Below are 21,515 nucleotides of genomic sequence, written 5' to 3'. Positions count from 1 at the left end.
AGCTTGCAGAAATGGAGGACAAAGCATTCTCTCTCTCTGCCTTTCACCCCCCAAGACCCCCCAGGCCAATAGCTTGCAGAAATGGAGGACAAAGCATTCTCTCTGCCTTTTACCCCACAAGACCCCCCAGGCCCATAGCTTGCAGAAATGGAGGACAAAGCATTCTCTCTCTCTCTACCTTTCACCCCCAGGATTTTCAGGCAAAAAGGCAGAGAGGGGAAACAGACACACACACACACACAGAGAGAGAGAGGGGGAGAAGAGGAAATGAGAGCCGTCGCCAGGGCTTTAAACAGGGAGCCTTTACAAGGCTACAGAGGAAGGTGGGCACTTCTTCTTTCACAAAATTTTTTAGCATTAACTCATTGACCCTTCCATAAGTCTACCCAGGATTTTGGAGTTCATTTTGGGGCATACATTTTTCAACTTATAGTCGAGTATATACGGTAGGTCCTGGGACCTCAGGATGGGGGAAAAGTCTGTCACTGAGATGGTTTTGCTTTAATTTGTAACGTCCTGGGACTTTGGTGGCAGTGCCCTGGGCTGCCTTCAAGTTGATGACTGGCCAGGGAGTTTGCCCCCAGGGATCAGGAGTTTTGCCCAGGGAAGGCTGAGGAGGTAGTGAAGAAGTCACAGCTGGCCTCAGCTGAACCTTTATCAGATTGCTCTCCCCTCTTGCTCCTTCCAGGTTCATCACACATAAATAATTTTAGTAATTCATTAATTCTGAGTATGAAACAAATTGTTTGTGCACTGAATCATCAGAAAGCAAAGGCATCACAGTCTGAACCACCCATATGGAACAATTTTGGATTTTGGAATACATAGGATTTTGGAATTCTGGATAAGGGAGACTGAACTTGTACATATAAAGAATATATTTATTGAGATTTTGGGGAGAGTAAAAGATTTTGGAAAGAAAAGGGAGCAGATTGGGGTGGAGATATTTGTAAGAGACTTGGGAAATTTGCATAGACATCTAGTTTTCTCTCACATTTTTTGTCCTGAAGTGGAATTGAAGAACTAAATCCTGAAAATTGACATGTATAGTCTAAATATATTGACAGGGTTGTAATATTGTACATGCTATTTTTATTCTCTTCTGTGCTGTTAGTCTCTTTATTTTTCTTCACAGATGCAAGCAAAACTCTTTGAACTCAAAGAGTTAGAAAACAGCCAGTTGAGTTGGAAATTTCAGCCACACAACACACTACTTAATGGGAATGCAGATCATTGTAGCCTCAGCAACAGCAGCAGTGAAACTGCTAACTTCAGTGAGAATGCTGAAAGAGAGAATTCAGCTGATGCTGAACAAATAGATCATGACTCTCCTGTAAGTAGTGATGGACATATCCGACTTTAATTAAACAGTTGGAATAATTCAAGCTTCAGATTTTGTGAAGACAGCAAACCCATCCTTCCAATAAAGTCAGCATTTACTTCATTGAGATGTATTTATGGATTGTTGCATTTGTTAGCTCCTTTGGTCATTTGCTGCCTATAACCAACTGATTCTTACAGATGTCAGGGAGGACTGAATGTGCCAGCTTAATTTTCTCTCTTGTTTTCATATTAGCAGTATTAAGCATAGTATCTAGTGAGGAGGCATGGTATTTTGGTCATAGGGCTGAAACAGATGGACGTATAGGGGCGGCTTGATGCTGCCTCTTTGGCCGCTGGATCAGGGCTGTGGAAACTGCATGCCATGGCTCCTATCCGGCTTTTTTCCAGCGCAAAAACAAGTGGCAAAATGTCGCTCCTTTTGTGCTGGAAAAAGGCGCCCTTTCTGCCACAGCTTTTTGGTGCTCCTGCGGCATGTGGTGTCTATATGCCATACTGCCAGAGCACCGAAAAGCTTCCACAGTGTAAACAGCCAGCTGGCTTCTTGGCGGCTTCCTGCCTTGGGGTTGTGCGTCGTGTGTACACCATGGTCCCAAGCCACTGGGAGACCGGCTGTTTTTGCAGATCTGTTCCAGCCCATAGACTCCTACCCATTTGTTCAGAATTTCCATTCTTTTAAGTTATTTGTGTGTAGAGGAGAGGGAGGGTGTTTCTTTGGCCCTTAGAAGCAAAGTTAGTTATGTTTTACATTCATGTTTGCAGGCTTAAGAACAAAAGTAACAAAACTTGTTAAAATGCCTTGGATTTTTTTGAGGGCAGGCACAAGTTTTTATCACTTGTTTATAGTGCTGGTCCACATCTAAATACATCATATCAAATAATGGAGAGTGTCTGTGACCTTTGTGACAATGTTATACTGTAATTAAAATATAGAGATTCTCTTTGTCTCCTGATATTAATTGTACAAAAATTGCACACTCTCTGCTGCTAGAAAAATAAAAGCTAACTCTGCACAGAGTACTCAAGGTTTGCTTTTGTGTTTTATTGCTTCTCTTAACTGTTAGTACAGTCAGCCCTCCTTATCCACAGATTAAAGCATCCCCAGCTTGGAAATATTAAAAAAAAGTATAAATTCCAAATACCAAACCTTGGTTTTGCCATTTTATATAAAGGACACAATTTTACTATGCCATTGTATTTAATGGGGCTTGAACATCCATGGATTTTACTATTCATGGGGGTTTCTGGAACCAAACGCTAGCAGATAACAAGGACTCTCTGTAATGTACAAGCTGTTCCTTTTAAGCTTTATTTTTTAATGTTGATTAAATGAGTATGGGATGCGGTGGTTCACGGGTTAAGACACTGACTCAGACAATTGCAAGATTGGCAGGTCAGCAGTTCGAAGTCCAAGTGCCACGTGATGGAGTGAGCTCCCATCACGAGTCCCAGCTTCTGCCACCCTAGCAATTCAAAAGCATGTAAAAATGCAAGTAGATAAGGTACCACTTCGATAGAAAGGTAACAGTGTTCTCTGCAGTCATGCTAGCTACATGATCACAGAGTTGTCTTTGATAACACTAGCAGTGGCTTAGCAGTGGAGATGAGTGCCGCTCCGTACACACAATTTGACAACCTTGTCAAAGGGGAAACCTTTACCATTTAAAAAAAAATACTGTTGATAAAGTAAGTGAACATGTACCATACAGTACTGTGAATAGTATCATTGACTGTGATTCTAGATCAGCTGCTTAGCTATGTGACTACCTTACTTATGCATCTAAGTAAAGCTCCCCAATCCAACTGCCCTATCCAGGTTTATTGGGTGACAGCCACTGCAGGGAATAGGTCTGTTCTCCTGTTGACTGGGATGCAGCTGACTAATGTTTCCAACTCCCCTGTTGCCATTAATCTTCTGTGCGACAGTCAGAAGGATCCTTGTCATAATTCCCCCTTGCAGTGATGATCGCTTATGGAAAGGGGTCGGAAACTTCAGTCTGCTGCTTTCCAGTTGACAAGAGAACATACCCCTATTGCTTGTAAATCTGAACTGGGGGGCTTTCACAATTCCTAGGTATGTAGGGATCTATAGAATAGGAACCAGTTAGGAATATGTAACTTCTAACTGCTGTCTTAAAATGCATTACTAACTGCAGTCATAAATTTCAGACATTATTTTTAGTACACAAATCTCTTGAGTCTGTAAGTTGTTGAATATCATGATCTGGAAAGGATCTTCACATATGTGGTTTTAATTTCCCTCCCCGAAGGCCAGGAGCAGTCCAGAAACAACATATGTAAAAGGAGAAGAAGAAATGAAAGAGGCCTTGCCACCAGACGTTATCAAAAAAGTGGGTTTGAACATTATTTTAAAACATAGATCTTCAAAAGTGATGGCATGTTAAATATGTGTCTTAATTCTACAGGGGTGGAAAGAGAATAAGAAACATGCAAAGAAATGTAGTGCTTGCCTTGGATTAACCCTTGTGAATGGAAGGAGGAAGATTTTGCCATTTCCCCACTTCCTCTTGCAGCCACCTTGCATCCTTTCATGCTTTTCTGGAATGTCCTTTAGCACTGCAGAGCAGAATTTTAGATTAATGGGGGCAGACAAAATCATTACTACTTCCCAGAGTCCATGAATGGGAGGTTATCTTGAGTGGAAATCCAGTCTATTTTACTGGTTATATGCTTCTAGTGGCTTGGTTAATATTTGGGAAATTGTGTCCTTTTCATCTTGGGTTCCATATTCAAAATGGGAGCCATGATGGGTTTAACATGGTGAATGAAAATATGTATATTGCAAACTAAAAAAAATGTTTTTTGTTCCACCCTAGGAAGATCCTTTTGATGAAGAATCCCAGCAGCTTTCTGAACAGATTGCAGGATCCAGTTTAGACTTCTTTGAATCTGACCCCTTTGTTGGAAGTAAGTAATTTCTCCTTCAGCAATTTACTAAAAACAGTTAAGGATGATGAAATGGAATGCCACAAGCTGAACCATTATATAGTACAAATCAGGATTCCAAAATACTTTGGAACTGATCTAAAAGAAGGGCGAGCAACATCTATAGTTTTAGGAGCCATTTCTCCCTCTGAAACCTTTAACAAGCTTTACTTTTCCACTACTGCTTAAAGAAGAAATATGTGCCACATACACTTTCTGCCTCTGGAGCACAGATTTACTTATAAGCAAAGGGACTGGAGAGGGTATAACTTGTTGTGAAACAAAACGGTCCTTTTAAAGGAATAGAACATATTTTTTACTGCCAATTTTTATGGCAAAACCAGTGATGAGACACTTGTGGTAAACTGTATATTCCCGAACATTTGTCTAATGGCATAGTTTTCATATTAAAAAGTTAATTCATGTTCATATTGTTTCATAGCAAGTTTCTCTGAGTAGTTTTACAATAAAATAGTGTAATGTACAAAAATTAGGAGTGGAAAAACTTCAGCTAAGCATCTAATTCTATCACCACTCTATTTGCAGGCGTAGGGTGCTACTTCTGCCAAAAGCTCACTGGCAAAGAAACCTTCTTAACTGTTATTTCTGTTTTAGCTCCACTTTGCACAACTTGTTACCACCCAGATGTAAATTACAACTCCAATCATCCCCAAGCCAAGATGGCTGGGCATAATGGGACTTGTAGTCTAACACCTCTGCAAAATACTCCATTGAGAAAGACTGCTTTTAGCCCCTATTTGTTTTTGTTTGAAGTCTTCAGAATAGATGTTGAGGTGGAATCTTCCTGACAGTTAGGGCTGTTCGACAGTGGAACAGTCTCCTTTGGAGTGTAATGGAGTCTCCTTCCTTGAAGGTCTTTAAACAGAGGCTGGATGTACATCTGTTGGGGATGCTTTGATTGAGATTTCCTGCATGGCAGGGGGTTGGACTGGATGGCCCTTGTGGTCTCTTCCATCTCTATGATTCTATGATTCTAGATTAAAAGGTTTCATGAAGTTTCATGTGCACCACTGAATGGACATTGGGGGAGGGTGTGACAAACTGAACCTTTACGTACTGACAGTGTATCATAGAAAAAATGCCCTGTTTTGCCTTTCAAAATTGGCATGTGCATGATCAGTAGAACACTGTGTTCAGGAAGGCAGATAGCTGTGATACCAAGAACCTTGCCAGTAGCTACCATGCAGTGATGCATAATTTGGATATTTTGTACTAAAATGATTTTTGTTAAATGTTAACACACTTGAATAGCATTCTTCCAAGGCAATTCTTGCTTTATAAGAACAGTTTTGGCAAATTGATGTGGAACTGACCTTATGTTGCATGCCAGTGTATAACAAAGGACTCAGGTACATTAAAAAGGTGTGTATATTCAAACTGCACCATAAAGATCCTCTGGAAAACCATGCCATACCTTCTCCCCCACACCATACCTGAACTATTAATTTTCTTCACCTCTGAAGCCTCTTAACATTTAAAAATCAGAACATGGTGCATTATTCCAAACATTATAATGGAGTGCTGTATATAGGTTTGCATTGTGGAATTACAAAATAGTCCTGCAGAGCTATGTAGGTTAGCCACAGAACCTTGGATAACAGATAGCAATGCTTAACAGATTTACCTGCCTTTCCTCCACATAAAAGAAAGGACAAACACTTCTACTTATACCTTTGGTTTGACACTCTGGTGAAAAGACTGCCCATTTTCTCAGACTTGTATTGCGCCCACCATTAGGATTGTAAATGGAGTTTGTGAAAAAGTATATTTAAGGCAGTAAGGAACACATAGCCTCATATCCAAAGCTATGCCATATGGCACAGGGAATACTAGTTTCAGTGTACTTCTTTAAAAAAAATACTAGATTTGCAAGCAATATTTCTTCTTTTCATGAGGCCTCTATTTTCATCTCCTGATACACCAGCTAGTAAAAAGATGTGAAAATGGATCCATATAGGAACTCACTTCTCCCAGTCCTCTGGTGTAGAAGTTCATAATACAGACTTGGGAGCTTCTGCAGCAGTTCTTAGTGAAGGTATTGAGGTATATTTCTGCTCTTTTTGGCGCCGGGTTAAAACTATTAATAGTTCCATAGCAGGCCTGTGCATTTGTGGTTCCCCGTGGTTGAACAGCATTAAAGAACACAGGATTCTCTCTATGTGTAAATATGTTATCTTTACTCTCAAAATTCTGTACAAGGGATGGGATTTTTTTAAATTTTTTTTTTACATGCAGTATTTCATTCTTTAAAATAGGTGATCCTTTCAAAGATGACCCTTTTGGAAAAATTGGTAAGTACTAGCATTTGTTTTTCTTCCTTTTTCAATAATTCAGGAGGAGGATATATGAGCAATTTAATGGAGAAGAGTACTCATGTTAGAAGTGATTCATACGATGAAATGCAAATAAGTAATGAGTTCACATTTGGCAGATAATACCAAATAATAGTTACCTGCATGCAACTTACATTAGGCAACAAAAAGATGTTCCATACATGTAATGGAGAATGTCATGCTTTCCTTTGGAACAAGAAATGACCGGTTTTGTTGTACAGATGCATAAAGTTCCTACCAGCAGAAAATGCTTGTGACTATAAGGCCTTGAGCCCCCAAAACATTTGTTGCCTTGCAGATCGACATGACATGCTATTATTTGACTAATCTTCTGATTAGTCCCTTTCCTTTTCCACACCCCTATCTTTTTTAAAAAAGAATATTCCCCACCATTTACAAGTTTACTTTTACCGTAAACCTGACTGATCCATAGAATGTACTTATTTTGCATGCAAGCAGTCCTGGCCTTTTGATAGATCTACACCTACTCTTGAACAAATAGGATAGCTTGCAAGCACTTTAGTGGGAAAAGATATGTGAAGCAATAGGCCAGAATCCATGCTGGCAGTCTGAACAACCAGATTACTTGTTAGGTATGTTTATGTGAATGTGTACTCAAGGAAGGTAAGGCTTGCTTACATTAGCTCGCCTATGTATTGTGTAACTAGGGAGACCACTGCACTACACTGTTATAGTGCTGCTATTTCCCTTTTACTGCTCTGGCTGCCCCTTTTGCATTCTGGATTTGCAGTTTAGGGAAAGGCATTTAGAATTCTCAGCCAGAGAGCTCTTAGGCCTCTGTAATGACTGGGCCCTCCAGTCATTTGGGGACTTCTCCTGAACCACAAAGGGTTAATCTGGGGGGAAGTACATGCTAATGAGAGCTGACATCACATGCTAATGAGCAGCTACATCATAGCTGACGTAAGGCTCACCTGGCCAATCAGCAGTGCCAGAGCGGCCTTTTCAAGAAGGTTCCAGGAGAGGACTTTAAATACCCTGTAGGACGATGCTTCCTTTGTTCTCCATCTTTGTGTCTGTTTGGGGAAACCAGCTGTGTGCTTGCACGGAGGCAAGCAAAAGAGCTAGGCCATGAGGGCCAGCTCCTTGCATCTGAGAACTCAACACGAACTGCAAATCCCATCACTGTGTGAGTAGCTAGGAAATGTGTTAGTTAGTGCGTCTAGGCTTTTATTATGTTATCTAATAGCTTGCCTGAAATGAACTCTTTGTAAATATGCTTTCTATACCTGCAAGGCAGGAAGGCTTTGCATGAGTGATGTTCTCTTATCCTAATCTATTTCTTTAAAATAAACATCTTTCTTTAAAAGTATCTGCTGTCTCTCTCTGCTCCTGGACACGCGTCTTAAGTTCGGTTTACTGGTTGCTGATTACTGATTGCTTAAACTAGATCTCTCCCTAGCAAGTCTCAGTGTGTGCTTAGGGGAAACGTAGGTTGGTTTGAAAATTCACTGAGTCGTGGCAGCGAGATAGGACCTCAAGGGGTCTTATTCCGCTCAGCAGGGAGTGGGAATAGAGACCTAGGAGATCCTAGAAGGGAAGTGTTTAAAGGGACTCCCTGGGAGTAAGAGCCACGCACAGGGCTCATTGCTCCAGGGATCACCACAGCCTCACTGAACTACAAACCTCAGAATGCAACAGGAAGCAGCCTGGGCAGTAAAAGTGGAATAGCAGCACTATGTATAGTGCATTAATCTACTAAATATAGGTGTAGGTAAACAATAATTGCACAGAGTTTTGTAGTTCATGGGGACATGCTTGAATATGCAAAATCATTTGGGGAGCTGTGCATATTAATAGTTTCCATAAAATATATTTCCAGTGCCAAATATGTATTCAGTAATGCAACCTTGGATTGACTTTTTTTCTCAAAGATCCTTTTGGCAGTGATCCTTTCAAAGGCTCAGACCCTTTTGCTGCTGACTGCTTTTTCAAACAGTCATCTGCAGATCCTTTTGGAAGTGTTGACCCCTTCACTGTAACCAGCAACCACAGTAATTCCACAGTAAGTCTGGAAGAAGTGTTGTACTTCTTCTTCTTCTTCTTCTTCTTCTTCTTCTTCTTATTATTATTATTATTATTATTATGCTTTATTTATATAGCTCTGTAGATTTACACAGCACTGTACATACAAATGATTCTATGAACATTGTGAACTTTGATATGAAATGCCTTTAAAATTATACAGTGATCTTTTCATGTCTTTGCTTCTCTGAACTTGTGTATTTCAAATTAAATAGTATATAGCCATTCTCTACAGCTGTATTGCCATCCTTTTATGAGACTTTGAAGTCAGATGGTCTGCTAAACCTTAGACAACCTTGACTCACTTAGTCTACAATGATTAGATTATATGACAATTTGAAATTAGTAAATCAAATGATAATGTCACAGTTCATTTTTGAAAGGTGATTTTTTCTTGATAGTTATATTGGTCCAAATGTAAAGTAGCTTAATGTATCCAGCAATTTGGTTTTGCAGAAGTCCAGAGGATTTTTGGTGTTATAATAGCCTTTGGATGCATATTATCTTTTAATCAGCAGGTATCTGAAGTTTTGTTATCCTTTTATCTTTTTGTCTTAATACAACAGATTTAAAAATATTGATTTGAAAACATTTTTTTGAGAAATCATTGTGATTGCACTGCCTACATTGTGCACGGTAGCAATTTTAGCTTTTTCATGGGTTGCAACACAATCACTTTCTTTCTCTGTATGCAGTGAAGGAGACATCTTCAGTTGGGTTATCTCTCATTGCTGCTCATACTAGGCAAAGAACACATATCAGAAAATTAAGGGCCTCAACAGACTGGCACAAAACACCAGCCTCGGGGCAGAGTGGGGGTGTGGCGTCCGCATGATGCATGCCCCGATGCTGCCCTGATGCTGGCGTCATGCCGTGTGCCTGACAACATGGCAGGTAATGTCATGGCACTCCTTTGGCACTGCGTCCAGATGACACACACCAAAAGCATGGGAAAGTGCCGCCATGGTGGCAAAGGCACCCTTTCCTCCCCAGCCTTTGTCCATGTCCTCGAATAACCAGCCCTACTTCTCAAGTCTCGGTTCATTTCTTTGATGAGGGCATGGATCAAGTGTTTCCAGAACCCCGACTACTACTTTAACCTGATGTGCAGGATCAGGAGGGGGATACCTCTTCTCTTCCTTCTGCTCAGGTCCTTGAGGGCTCTGATATGGGTAAACTGCTCTTACAGTTGCTTGTTTGACTCCAAGGACTGACTTCCACTTTTGTCCAAAAGCTATTCAGTCTTAGGCCTATAAGATGCCACTTCTGACAGTCAAACCTCTTCTTCTGCAGCATCCTCAGCAGTAGTGCTGAGAGGTGCTTCAACAACATCTAAAGCTAAAGCTTTATTGAAGTACCTTTTCCTTCAGATTTGCACTTCTTCCTTCAGGGTGAATGGTGAACCCTCTTCATGGTAGGAGGGCCATCAGTCTTGCTCAGAAGACTGTTCCGGACCCCCCTGCGTAAGAGAAAAAACGTGGATGCTCAAGCCCCATTCAAATGAATGGGGCTCATGCCCCTGGCGGTGGTGCATGGGGCGCACACCACGGGAGTGAGCCCCATTCATGTGAATGGGATGCGCCGCCCCATGCGCTCCCGCGTGGCTTTGAATATACACTCAAAGCCCCATATAATGTGAGCGCACTGTACTCCTTCTTTTATGGCAATGGACAGGACTCCACTTGTTGATTCCATTCTCAGGCAGCAGAAAAGGAGCCATCCATTAATCGCTTAATTCCTGTCACTGGCCAGGCTAGGCAGTATCATGTCACTTAAATGAATCTCTATCAGTCCTCATCTCCTGCTTCAGTTGTTTTTCATGCCTTGTCCAGGAAAGGTCATATGTCTGTCTTCCCTGTTTTCTCTGGCCATATTTCTTCAATTTAAATGTCTCTCCTCCCCACTCCTTTCTCAGTCCTATACTTTTTTAAAAAAGAAAGAAAAATGCACTTAACCTTTGGTTCCCCACATGAATTCTTCTCCCTCACTAGTTCCCTCTCCATTTCTATTGTTTCTCTCCCCCTTTCGTGTCTCCTCCTCAAATGTACCCTCAGGATGAGAAAAGTTAAAGCCGAATCCACTAAATTATTATTATTAGCTTTATTTATAAAATGCCATAAATGTACACGGCGCTGTACAAAAACATGTAGCTCTCCTTCTAGGATCTCCTGCCCAAGGCTTGTCTGGGTAGTCTGGGATGTGCATGTGCTCTTAGCTGCCTCTCCCCAGGAACCCCAAAGATGTGCAAACAACAACATCTCCCCTTTCCTCCATGGCAATGGCTGCCTCCTCTGGAGCTGCCCATGCTAAGAATGCTGTCCCTCCTCAAGTCCCATGATTTCTCTCTCTCAAGGTCCCATCTCTCATGCAGACTCAACCTGGCTTCACCTAGCCATCTGGAGACTGAGCAGAAATTGTTCCTAAAATTAGGATACCCCTGCAGGGTAGTCTCTTCCTTGCTGGCCTCTCCCTAGGCATCCATGTTCTGAATATACAAGACCATGTAGAAGGCCTTTATTCTGTTGGTGTCAAAGAAAATGTGTCAGCTCTTACTGCTTAGCATTACCAGATATATGAGACTTCTTTCAGGGTGGCTTAAGAACAGGCTTCAAACCTAATACTCTCCAGAATCAAGTGCCTGCCCTTTCTTCAGCCCTGTCCCCATCTGTTAAATACTCTATTTCTCCCCATCCTCACATAAAGGAATGACACCTCACTCGTTCCCTCCTCAGTCCAACACTGTTTTCCTACCAAAAACCTCCATTTGGTTCTCAAGGCTTTTACAAACCCACCCCTTCAGATCACTCCACAGCATACCTCTTAAGTTTCTTTCTCTTAAGATCCTCTTCCTTGTGGTGTCCAAGCTTGGGGCTTTCTCTGCCTGCCCACCCTGCTGCATTTCTGAAAGAGATTCTGTCATCTTAACCTTGGATCTATTTTTCATCCCCAAAATCAATTCAGTTTTTCATAGGTCCCAGTCCATCTCACCATTTGTCCTACTCTTCTCATGTCTCCAAAAACACTTGGCACAAATTAGACATATGAAGGGCTGTTGAAACCCAGTGGATCTGTTCCCTTTGACAATATGAGGCATGGTTTGTCTCCTTCCTCTCCACTTCCTTGAGGAATAGAATCATACAATCATAGAATTGGAAGAGACCACAAGGGCCGTCCAAATTGGGTCAGGAAGGCTGAGAAGATATGGAATATTCCTCTTCACAGCATCTCCTCCCAGCCCGAAATGGGTTAGGGAGACAAGCTAGCTGGACGGGATGGGTAAGAGTTTCTCTGCACCACTTCCACCCAGCCCAAAATGGGCCAGAGGTCAGATAGGCAAGCCAGCCAGAAGACACAGGATAAGGGTCCCACCTGGCAAGGAACCTTTGCCAGATCTAGTGCTCTCAATCAGGGCAATAATTGCCAGGAGGCCTCCATCATTGCCACTGCAAAAGGTTTTGCCTGGCAAAAGGTTTGGAACCCTACCAGGAGGGCCGTAGGGGGGGTAGGTGCTTGGTCTCCTCCTTTCTTTCCATCCCTGGCCCTAACAGTGAACAGGACCTCAGCAGGTGTGGAAGACTCCATTGCAGCCTGAAAAGTATATGGTGATGTCGCCAGGGCTCCTGTTGCATTTCCTTTGAATTCTTGTACTAAGTTGGTGTGGAAGGAAGCAAAAGTCCATTTCCTGCTCTCTATATCCTGCTCTGACAGCTGCAGCTGGAACTGATGGTGGATGCAGAGAGGGGGAGTTAATCTTCTGGCATCACATGTTCCTTGCTTAGCATGGGTGGTGATGGGAGATAATGCAACTGAAGATGTCTCCTTCTGCATACAAGAATGGACCTCCATGGTAAACACTAGACGTGCTATTCCCCTATATAGTATTTTACTATATTTACTGATGGAGAAGGCTAGCATGATATATTTTGTACCGTTTGCTTGGCCCAGTAAAGGTATTACTGCAAGTTGGATTTTAAATTTTTATTTCATGGTCAACACAGCTACTGTCAACATTTTTTCTGAGAAGTTATTTCAGTTGCTTGAAATGAATAAGAGTACAAAAACAGCTTAATATTGTACTCCTAATGGCTGTTAAGTCTTTTTAAAAATCTTAACAGTTAATGAAAATTAGACTTTTTTATAAAATTAGTGTAATTGTTGCGAGTAAAACAAATGTTTTCTATTTGGCAAGTGTTGCTTATTAAGGATGGCTTCAGCTATGAGCCATGAAGAAATTGAGAAATTCAGGTTAAGTATTCAGCTGAAAATATTGATTTATATCTAAGTAATGCAACAATATTGATGGACTGTGGCAAGAAATCTTAACTTTTTTTAAAGATTGAAACAATGAAGCATAATGATCCATTTGCCCCTGGAGGAACTGCTGTCACTACATCAAGTGATCCAGGTAAGGGATTACGGATATCTCCAAACCATAAATACATAGATTAAATATTAAATGTATTAGCTGCAAATTTTATGTTTGCATGGATCATGTTAATAGATGAATGTACCATTATCTCATCAAATTTGTAAAAAATCAAGTCTGGTCATGTAAACCATTCAAGTTTAATATTTTATGCTTTTTCCATTTAGTAATGCATAATATATTTGGTACACAATGTAGGAAATGACCTTGGTTTACAGCTGCATTTTGGAGATTATTGTGGCTGATACAGATATAATACTGTGCATTTTTAATACATTATTAATTCTTATTTTTGTAGATGTGATCATTATAGTTAATTCAAAAGCTAGGAAATGTTACTTTCTTGGACTGAAACTCCCAGAATCCCATAAGCAGCATGGAATTCTATGAACTGCAATCTAAAAAGTAACTTTTCTGAGTTGTGGTTAACCCTTTGATCTTTACCAGACACTATAAATTGGACAGATTTGCCTCATATCCTAACCAAAGATATGAAACTAGCTTCAAATCCTGATTACAGGTTTAAGATGATCAATTAATAATGTTAACTATTACTAGAATTAGCTTAGGCATAATAAGTAACCATGGTTGAGGGCAGGGGAATTTCACAAGGAAAGAGATGGGTAAAAGTTTGTGATTTGACTTGTTTTCAGTTGCCTTAAATATTGTTAAGTGACAGTGATATCGGCAATGGCTTGTAGAGGCCTCATTATTTTGAAAAAATGAAAGGGCCATATCATTGTTTAAGCAGGTAATTAATTAATTGTGAAATGTTTGTCCACTTCCAGTTCTTTAGCCTAAAATGATATATGAATTGGCAAGACATAGTCATGGCCATTCTGTCTCTGGGAGCTATCATGTACAGAGACAGAAAGCCTGAACAGTCTAAAATAACTATTTAGTGTAAAAATAACTATGTTTAACCACAGTATGTTCCAAGTGTTTGATCTCTAAATTTGTGTTAATATAAAATATGAGTTGGTGTGATATTTTAATTCAGCCTTTAGGAAAACATGGAAAGAAATAGATTGCTCAGTTGAACCAAAGTTGAATAGAGTAGCACAACCTATATAAAACCATATTTTCTCAGTTCCCTTGAGTCTGAGACCTAATTTGGAGACTATGTTGGTAATTCCACTGGATGATTTCTGTGTGAAGACAATGGAATTCTCAATAGTTTTTGCCATTCTCCTTGTCTGAGAGTTACATTGAGGAACTAGGATTTAACTTTTTCAAATTTGACTGATGGAAAGGAGTGTGTATTTCCACTAGAGCTGATCCTCCCGCTATTTAAAAAAAACACTTTTAAAATATTAAAAAAAACCATATGAAGCTAGTGAAAGGAAGTTGGGTGTTGTCTGCATGCTGATGCTAAACAGTGTCTTCTTAATTAAACACTGAAGGATGGTGTTAAGCAAATGGGATTTGAATAGACTGAAGTTGAATCTAGCCACTCAGCAGTGATGCTGGTGTTGCCCTGGAACATTTTAGGTTTGCTTCATAAAGTAGGATTACTGAAAAGTTATGAATAATCAACAGTATGCGTAGTGCCTTCAGTCATTAGCCATTAATATATGTAATTTTCACAAGATAAAAATGTCATTTCTTTTAAAACTTCATTTGAAATTGTAGTTATAACCCTTCCTTGAATTTTTCAGTTTCCAGTAAGAATCTAGTAGAAATAGTTTCCAATTACTGTTTTCTAATACACTGCCTTCTACTGCTTCTCTTTCATCTAGAATGAGAGGAGGAGTATGTAGACCTCTAGTATGTGGTACACTACAACTCCCACTGGCCTTACCCAACAGGAAAGAAAGATGGAAGTTGCAGTCCAACATTTTTCTCATTCTGGTCTACAGAAACACTTAGCTTTACACTTTAAAAAAGAAAAGAAAACTACAGTAGTCCCTTGCTATCTGCAGGGGATCCATTCTGGACCCCCACACACACACAGAGAGATAGCAAAAAAGCGGGTGATCAAATCCCATTGTTTTCATTGGGCATGCATGCACATGCACATGACCACATGCACGCACACCCACTTAAAGAGCCAGAGCATGCTGTCTGCAGAAGCTCAGATCTGTGGATGGCAAATTTGTGGTTGGCACAGACACACTGTATTAGGGCACAAGGAAAGAGGATTCAAGGATAGGTTGGCATTATTTAAAGAGTTTTTCTCTAGTCTTAAGTGAGGTAGAAAGAAGGGGCTTGCATAAAGTCACAAAGAGAATCAGACAATTGTAACCAAGAAGAGCATTGTATAGGATACATATTTGCACAGTTTAGTTAGATAGCCTGCTAACTGCTGAAGTTGGCCCTTCAGGCCAGTCCTTGGATTTTGGTATATTCATATGTTTTTCTGTTTTTTGGATTGAACTCCAGAAAGTATCTGAATTTTTTTTTAGTTTAATCAATGTTAAGCAACTTCAAGATGGGTGGCTGTTAGGCCTATCCAGGAGTTGGCCATAACTATGTAAGATTCAAAAGATGGAGTAAATAAATTGACATGCCTCTTGTTCATTTTGCTTTTGCTAAAATGGGAAATTAACATTTCTGTTCTTCTATTGGTCTGCTTATTTTAGCTACAGATCCCTTTGCCTCTCTGTTTGGAAATGAATCATTTGGAAGTGGTTTTGCTGATTTCAGCACATTGTCAAAGGTAAATTGCAATGATTTAATGACTATGGGAAAAGCATAAAATTGTGGCACTTACAGTCTTCAGCTTTATTAGAGTACAAATCAGAACTTCAGCAATATGCTTCAGTCTGTAAATCAACAGGTTTACTTCTCTGGTTGACTCCTCATTTTGAATTTGTACATCTCATTAGATGAGGGATTATTTGCTTTGTGAATTGCTGTGAAAGCACTGCAGAATGGAAAACTACACTCTCATGACTAAAAGCCAGGGATGAACCAAGCACAGCCAGTGGGTTGTATATACCTTCCCCAATACCCATCCAAATTTGTTAATTTTTTTTTAAAAAATGGCTAGAAAAGCCTCAATATATTCTAGGGGTTTGCCTTCTCCAACCATGTGGAGTTTTCCTTGGGGGAAAGGCTTTTTCCTGAGCAAGAAATTATGGAAGTCACTTCCTTGTTAAGAAAATGGTATAATCCTGCCTCGATTCACAGGGAGAGGTGGGAAATATAAATAAAATTTATTATTATTATAATTAAAACAGGCCAGATTTGGTCCCAGCTAAGTTTTAGAGGACAAGTAGGGTTTTTTCGCCATTTGTTTTTCACCCAGAGCCCTGAGAGATCTGCTAGTACTTGCATAGTCTTGTGGGCCGTCCTTCTTCATTTTCCTTCCGTTAAAAAATGAATAAAGAGCAGGTGTTGTTTAACTTATTTCTGAAACTGAAAGTGGGTACAGCATCATATGGATGAGTGCAGTTGTGGGGGAAATTGCTACAAGGGTATGGAAGCTACTTCATTGGCAACTGTATTGCACCCACACAGTTCTATTTTCTAGTCACGGTGAGACTGCTCACCATTAAATCTTAAATATATATTAAAAGGGTTAAAATACTGTAATTAACCCGTACATAAGGTAGTAGTTGTAAGCAGAAATAAAACACCTAGCCAAAGGTACTCTGTAGAGAAACGATGGAAAGAATTTCCTTTCATCTTTGAGGATCACAAATATTTTGAAAGGAAATACAGCCAGAGAGACCAGCAGGGAAGATGTAGAATAAACATCTTTTGGAAAGAGGTGTAGGCACAGCCCAAAGATGGCCATGCTTCATGATGGTTGTGGAGTAGAACCACCAAGTAGATGTAGATTTCTTAAGTAGTTGTTCAGATATCTTGGACTAGATAAAGATAAAGGTCCAGACCATTACCCTGAATTTCATTTGGAGTACTTGTGTAGTATTTGATCTATTGCTTTGGGTTGGAAAATGGTGGCTTCTGGTGAGAAAATGGCAGTTTTCATTCAAAACTAAAGAATGGTGGAAGCAGTAGTACACAAAATCACACATTCAGTAAACCTGAGTTGCTTTTTCTGATTATGTTTTTTAAGGCAAACAATGATGATCCCTTTAGTTCGTCAGCAGTGGTCTCTGTCAACAGTGTTGTCATAACCAAAAATGTGTTTGAAGAACCTCCAGCTCAAATTGAAGATGTTCCTCCTGCTTTGCCTCCCAAAACTGGAACACCCACCAGACCTTGTCCACCGCCACCTGGTAAGAAACTGAGGAAGTATGTGTATGTGCTTTTTAAAATATATATGATTATAGCTGTGAGAGGAGTATTTTCTTTCATTGAAAGAACTTCTGATTTTATGTTAATTGCAAGCTAATTGTCGATGGGATAATTTCTACTAAATAGTTTTATGTAGCTTTTCCTAACTTAAATACATGTTTGGAGCCATAAATTGAGAAGTTGTGATTTTAAAGTTACGTGTGAATATTGCCAAAAGAGGTTTTGTTTATAGAATTCAAAACCGGAAGAAAAGATCTTTCTAAGTAACCATGCTGTCAGACCTATAACAATTAGTTAAGGTTTTTGAGGTTTGATTTGTTTTGTTTTTTTCTAAATAATAGGATGGCATGTTTCAGATGCTGTTGTACACTGGCTAAATATTTCTGCCACATTCATAATCATGCTAAAGTGATTATTTTGATGTAGGAAAAAGACCTATCAACAAATTGGAGTCTTCCGATTCCTTTAAACTGAATGATCCTTTCCAGCCCTTCCCAGGCTGTGATGTTCCCAAAGAACAGGAAGCCGACCCATTTGCTCCCACTGGTGTGTGCAAAGAAATGGACACCAGCAATTTTGCTAATTTCAGTGCTGTAAGTAAACAGGATGGGGAGGCATCCAGTTAACATTTATGACTATGTTGTAAAGAAGAGGAACTATTTCTGTAAACTTCTCAGGCTGGAAGACAATTAAATGGGTTCCGTACAGCAAAGCAATCATATAGCATATCCTAATATTAGTTATTCCTCTCTTAAAGAATGCATTATAACATACATTTAGACCAAATTAAGCCACTTAGACATTTTGTTAGCTGCACATTAATGTTTTATTTAGCTTTACATGACTAATAGCTGTCTGAAAGTTTCCTGGTATTTTGTATTAAACAGTAATTGCATATTATGCCTTAGGGTTTTAATGTGTGTAAATCAAGTGCAGTACATAGTTTATTCCCAATGCATATGTGAATACCAGAGATAAGCAGTTACAAAATAAACAGCACAGTTCTTTAATCCCTTACACAACTCATACATCTAAATTGATATTGTAACAAGGAAGCTTTGTTCCCCAAGCTCATTCTTGGCAATCAGCCATCTTCTGATGGAAGATTAATGTGGGGAAGGGTACTTGGCCTAGACATGCAAGAGAATGGCTTTGCAGGCAGGGTTTTCCCAAAGGTTGGGAAAATGTCATCTTGGATTACAACTCCCAGAATCCCACAGCTAGCATGGCTGGTGGCTGTTCCCAAAATGCAACTTTCTAACCTCTGTGTACCTCTGTGTATTCCTATAGCCATGAACAATGGAGGAGGATGAAGAGTGTTAGTTGTAGGACAAGTCAAGCAATGATTTGCTTTGAGGACTGACTCACAAGAGTGAACAGGCTGTCTGCAAACTACTAGTAAAGGAAGGCAAGAAATTTAGAACCTAATGGGCAAGTGGACCTTAAGAACAAGGCACAGAGTCCTCCTCTCAATATACTGCAGTTGGCCCTGCACATTTGCAGCTTTGACTTTTGTGGTTTTGATTATTTGTGGATTTGATTAATATGTTTTCTAGGAATCCTTAGGTCCTCCAGAGAGATTCTGCTGGAAGTTGACCATAGAGTTGCACTGGAAAATCTGGAGATTAATAGAGAAAACACTTCTTTAGGCATTTCTAGGTCCTCCAGCATGATTTTGTAGTCTATTTTTGGCAGACCATAGAGTTGTGCTGGAGATTCCTAGAGTGGTGGTCTCTCAGGTTAAAAAAAGGAGTCTTTTCTTATTTGCAGCTTTTCCACTTTCATGGGGGTCCTGGGCCCCTAACCCCAGAGAATGTGGAGGGCAAACAGTACAAACTTCTTTTATGTTAGTGTTGTTGCAGACACCCAAATAAGATTTGTTGTTGTTGTTAATTGCCCTCAAGTTGATTTTGACCCATGGCGACCCTGCTGATGAGACATCTCCAAGACCCTCTGTCCTCCACTGCTCTGCTCAACTCCTGCAAATTCATACCCATGATCTCTTTAATAGAGTCCATTCATCTCGCATGCAGCCTTCCTCTCTTTCTGCTTCCCTCTATTTTTCCTAGCATTATTGTTTTTTTCCAATGATTCTTGCCTTCTCATTATATGTCCAAAGTACGGCAGCTTGAGTTTTGTGATACTGGCTTCCATGGAGATTTCTGGCTTGACCTGCTCCAGGACTTTTTGGCTGTCCATGGAATCATTAGCACTCTTCTCCAGCACCACATCTCAAATGAGCTGATTTTCCTCCTATCTTCCTTCCTGGCCATCTAGCTCTCACATCCATACATGGTAATAGGGAATACAATGGCTTGTACATTCTCACTTTTGTGCTCAGTTCTATATCCTTGCATTTTGGGATCTTCTCTAGGTTTGGAAAGGACGTGACGTCCTCGCTCCGCGCCAGGGCGCCTAGGGCGCCCTTAGCGCGAACCAGGAGAGAGCTCCGTTTTGAGCTCCTTCCTGGTTTTGCGGCACCGCTTTGCTTCGCTGGGCGCAGCCTTCAGATGGCTGCGCCCAGCGAAGCAAGGGAGAAAGGGCCAACGCCCCTTTCTCCCCCTCCCGCCGCCCGGGGTGTCCTTGGAGCTTGAAGCCCCAAGGACACACCTTTTCAGGCTGCGGGGGAAGCGAGTTTTGCCGCTTCCCCACAGCCTGGAAAAGCGGTGGATCGGGGCCTCAGCGGCTGCCGTCTAACACTGAGGCCCCGTCACCAGGGAAAGGGGCGGGTACACCCGCCCCAAATAGGCGGTCTGTAACCCGCCTATAGTCTTCTTCTGATTTCCTGGCTGCAGCCTCCATTTCTATCAATGTTTGATCACAGTGTGGGAGAATTCTTTTACTTATTCTATTTCTTCATTCTCTAGTTCAAAATTTGTGTAGGTTTTCTGTGTTCATTATTTTGTTTTCTTTTGTTCAACAATAAGCCTGCCTTTGCTCTTTCCATCCTGATCATTCTTAGTAGTTGTTCCAGGTCTTTGAGGTTTCTGCTAGTATTTGGTGTTGTCTGTATATCTTAGATGCTGTATTCCTTTCTCCTATTTTCACTCCTCTTTCTTCTGGTTCCAAGCCTGCTTTTCTTACAATGCACAATAAGTTGAACAAGTAGGGTGATAAGATGTACCTTGGCTGACCCTTTTCCAATTGGGAACCATTCTGTTTCTCCGTGTTCTGTTCTGACAGCTGCCCACTCCCATGTCTTTAAGGGCATTCCTTAGCTTTCATTATCTGTACAGTCAAGCCTTTGCGTAGTCTATAAAGCACATGGTGATTTTCTTTTGAAATTCCCTGGTGCGCACCATTAGCCATCATATGTTTGCAATGTGGTCCCTTTGCCTCTTCCTTTCCTGAAACCCTGCTTGGACCTCTGGTGTTCTCTCTCCATGTATGGTTGGGTCTATGTTGTAGAATTTTGAGCTTAATTTTGCTTTGCGTGGGATATTAATGCAATGGTCCTATAGTTGCTGCAGTCTTTGAGGTCTTTTTTTTTTTTTTTTTTTTTTTGGATTGGGATATCTATTGATCGTTTCCAGGTCTGTTGGCCATTGTTTTGTTTTCCATATCTGTTGACATATGTCAGTTAGCAAATAGCTGACTCTGTCAAATGTGGATTGCAGCAGCTTGATAGAATATCATCTGGTCTCCTGGAATTGTTTTTCACCATTTTTCTTATTTTCAGCTTCTACCTTGTTTTTTTATAATATTGGGGATCATTTTCGTGGCTCTTCATCCCATGTGTCCTTAATTTTGTCATCTCTTTTATATAGCTCTTCTGTGTATTGCATCCAATGTCTTTTTATCATTCCAGCTCTTGAATTGTGTTATTTTTATTGTCATAGAGTGTCCCAGTCATTGGTTAAATTTTCCTTTGATTCCCTAATCTTGTAGAATAGGTCTCTCATTCTTCCCTTTTTCTTGTAGTTTTCTTTATCTTACGCACTAGCCATTGTACTCTTGCATTTATATTCTTAGCTTGTTCCTATTTCTTTTAGTAATGTGTTGTTTTCAAGAATGCATGAAATACAACTGACATGCATGAAGTGAAGCCATTTCTGCCCTTTCCTCTGCCCAAATTTGTAAACGCTCTTTGAGTCAAGCTGTGAGGCATGCCCAAGATATCAGCATATGTGCTTACCGTATTCATTAACTTCTTTTTTTATCCTGTTGTCTGCATTATTAGCAACCCAGTGTTTGAT

The 21,515-nt window shown here is 40.3% G+C and overlaps 1 protein-coding gene across 2 annotated transcripts in view; it reads left to right on the top strand.

Annotated features, from left to right (window-relative positions):
• The window catches only part of EPS15 (epidermal growth factor receptor pathway substrate 15), a 75,240-nt gene that overhangs the window by 47,773 nt on the left and 5,952 nt on the right, over positions 1-21,515 (top strand). The window contains exons 16-24 of one of the 2 annotated variants that reach the window (XM_042462803.1): positions 1,136-1,333; positions 3,612-3,692; positions 4,179-4,269; positions 6,564-6,599; positions 8,537-8,667; positions 13,023-13,092; positions 15,696-15,772; positions 17,138-17,300; positions 17,746-17,912. In XM_042462803.1, coding sequence (XP_042318737.1) covers positions 1,136-1,333; positions 3,612-3,692; positions 4,179-4,269; positions 6,564-6,599; positions 8,537-8,667; positions 13,023-13,092; positions 15,696-15,772; positions 17,138-17,300; positions 17,746-17,912 — 1,014 coding nt within the window. The remainder of the gene's footprint in view (positions 1-1,135; positions 1,334-3,611; positions 3,693-4,178; positions 4,270-6,563; positions 6,600-8,536; positions 8,668-13,022; positions 13,093-15,695; positions 15,773-17,137; positions 17,301-17,745; positions 17,913-21,515) is intronic. The other variant, XM_042462804.1, reaches the window with a different exon arrangement.

The sequence above is a fragment of the Sceloporus undulatus genome, chromosome 4, assembly GCF_019175285.1.
Source record: "Sceloporus undulatus isolate JIND9_A2432 ecotype Alabama chromosome 4, SceUnd_v1.1, whole genome shotgun sequence".
In the NCBI taxonomy this organism is placed as follows: Eukaryota; Metazoa; Chordata; class Lepidosauria; order Squamata; family Phrynosomatidae; genus Sceloporus; species Sceloporus undulatus.
The sequence above is the reverse complement of the archived record's forward strand: the minus strand, read 5'-3'. Positions and strand labels throughout refer to the sequence as shown.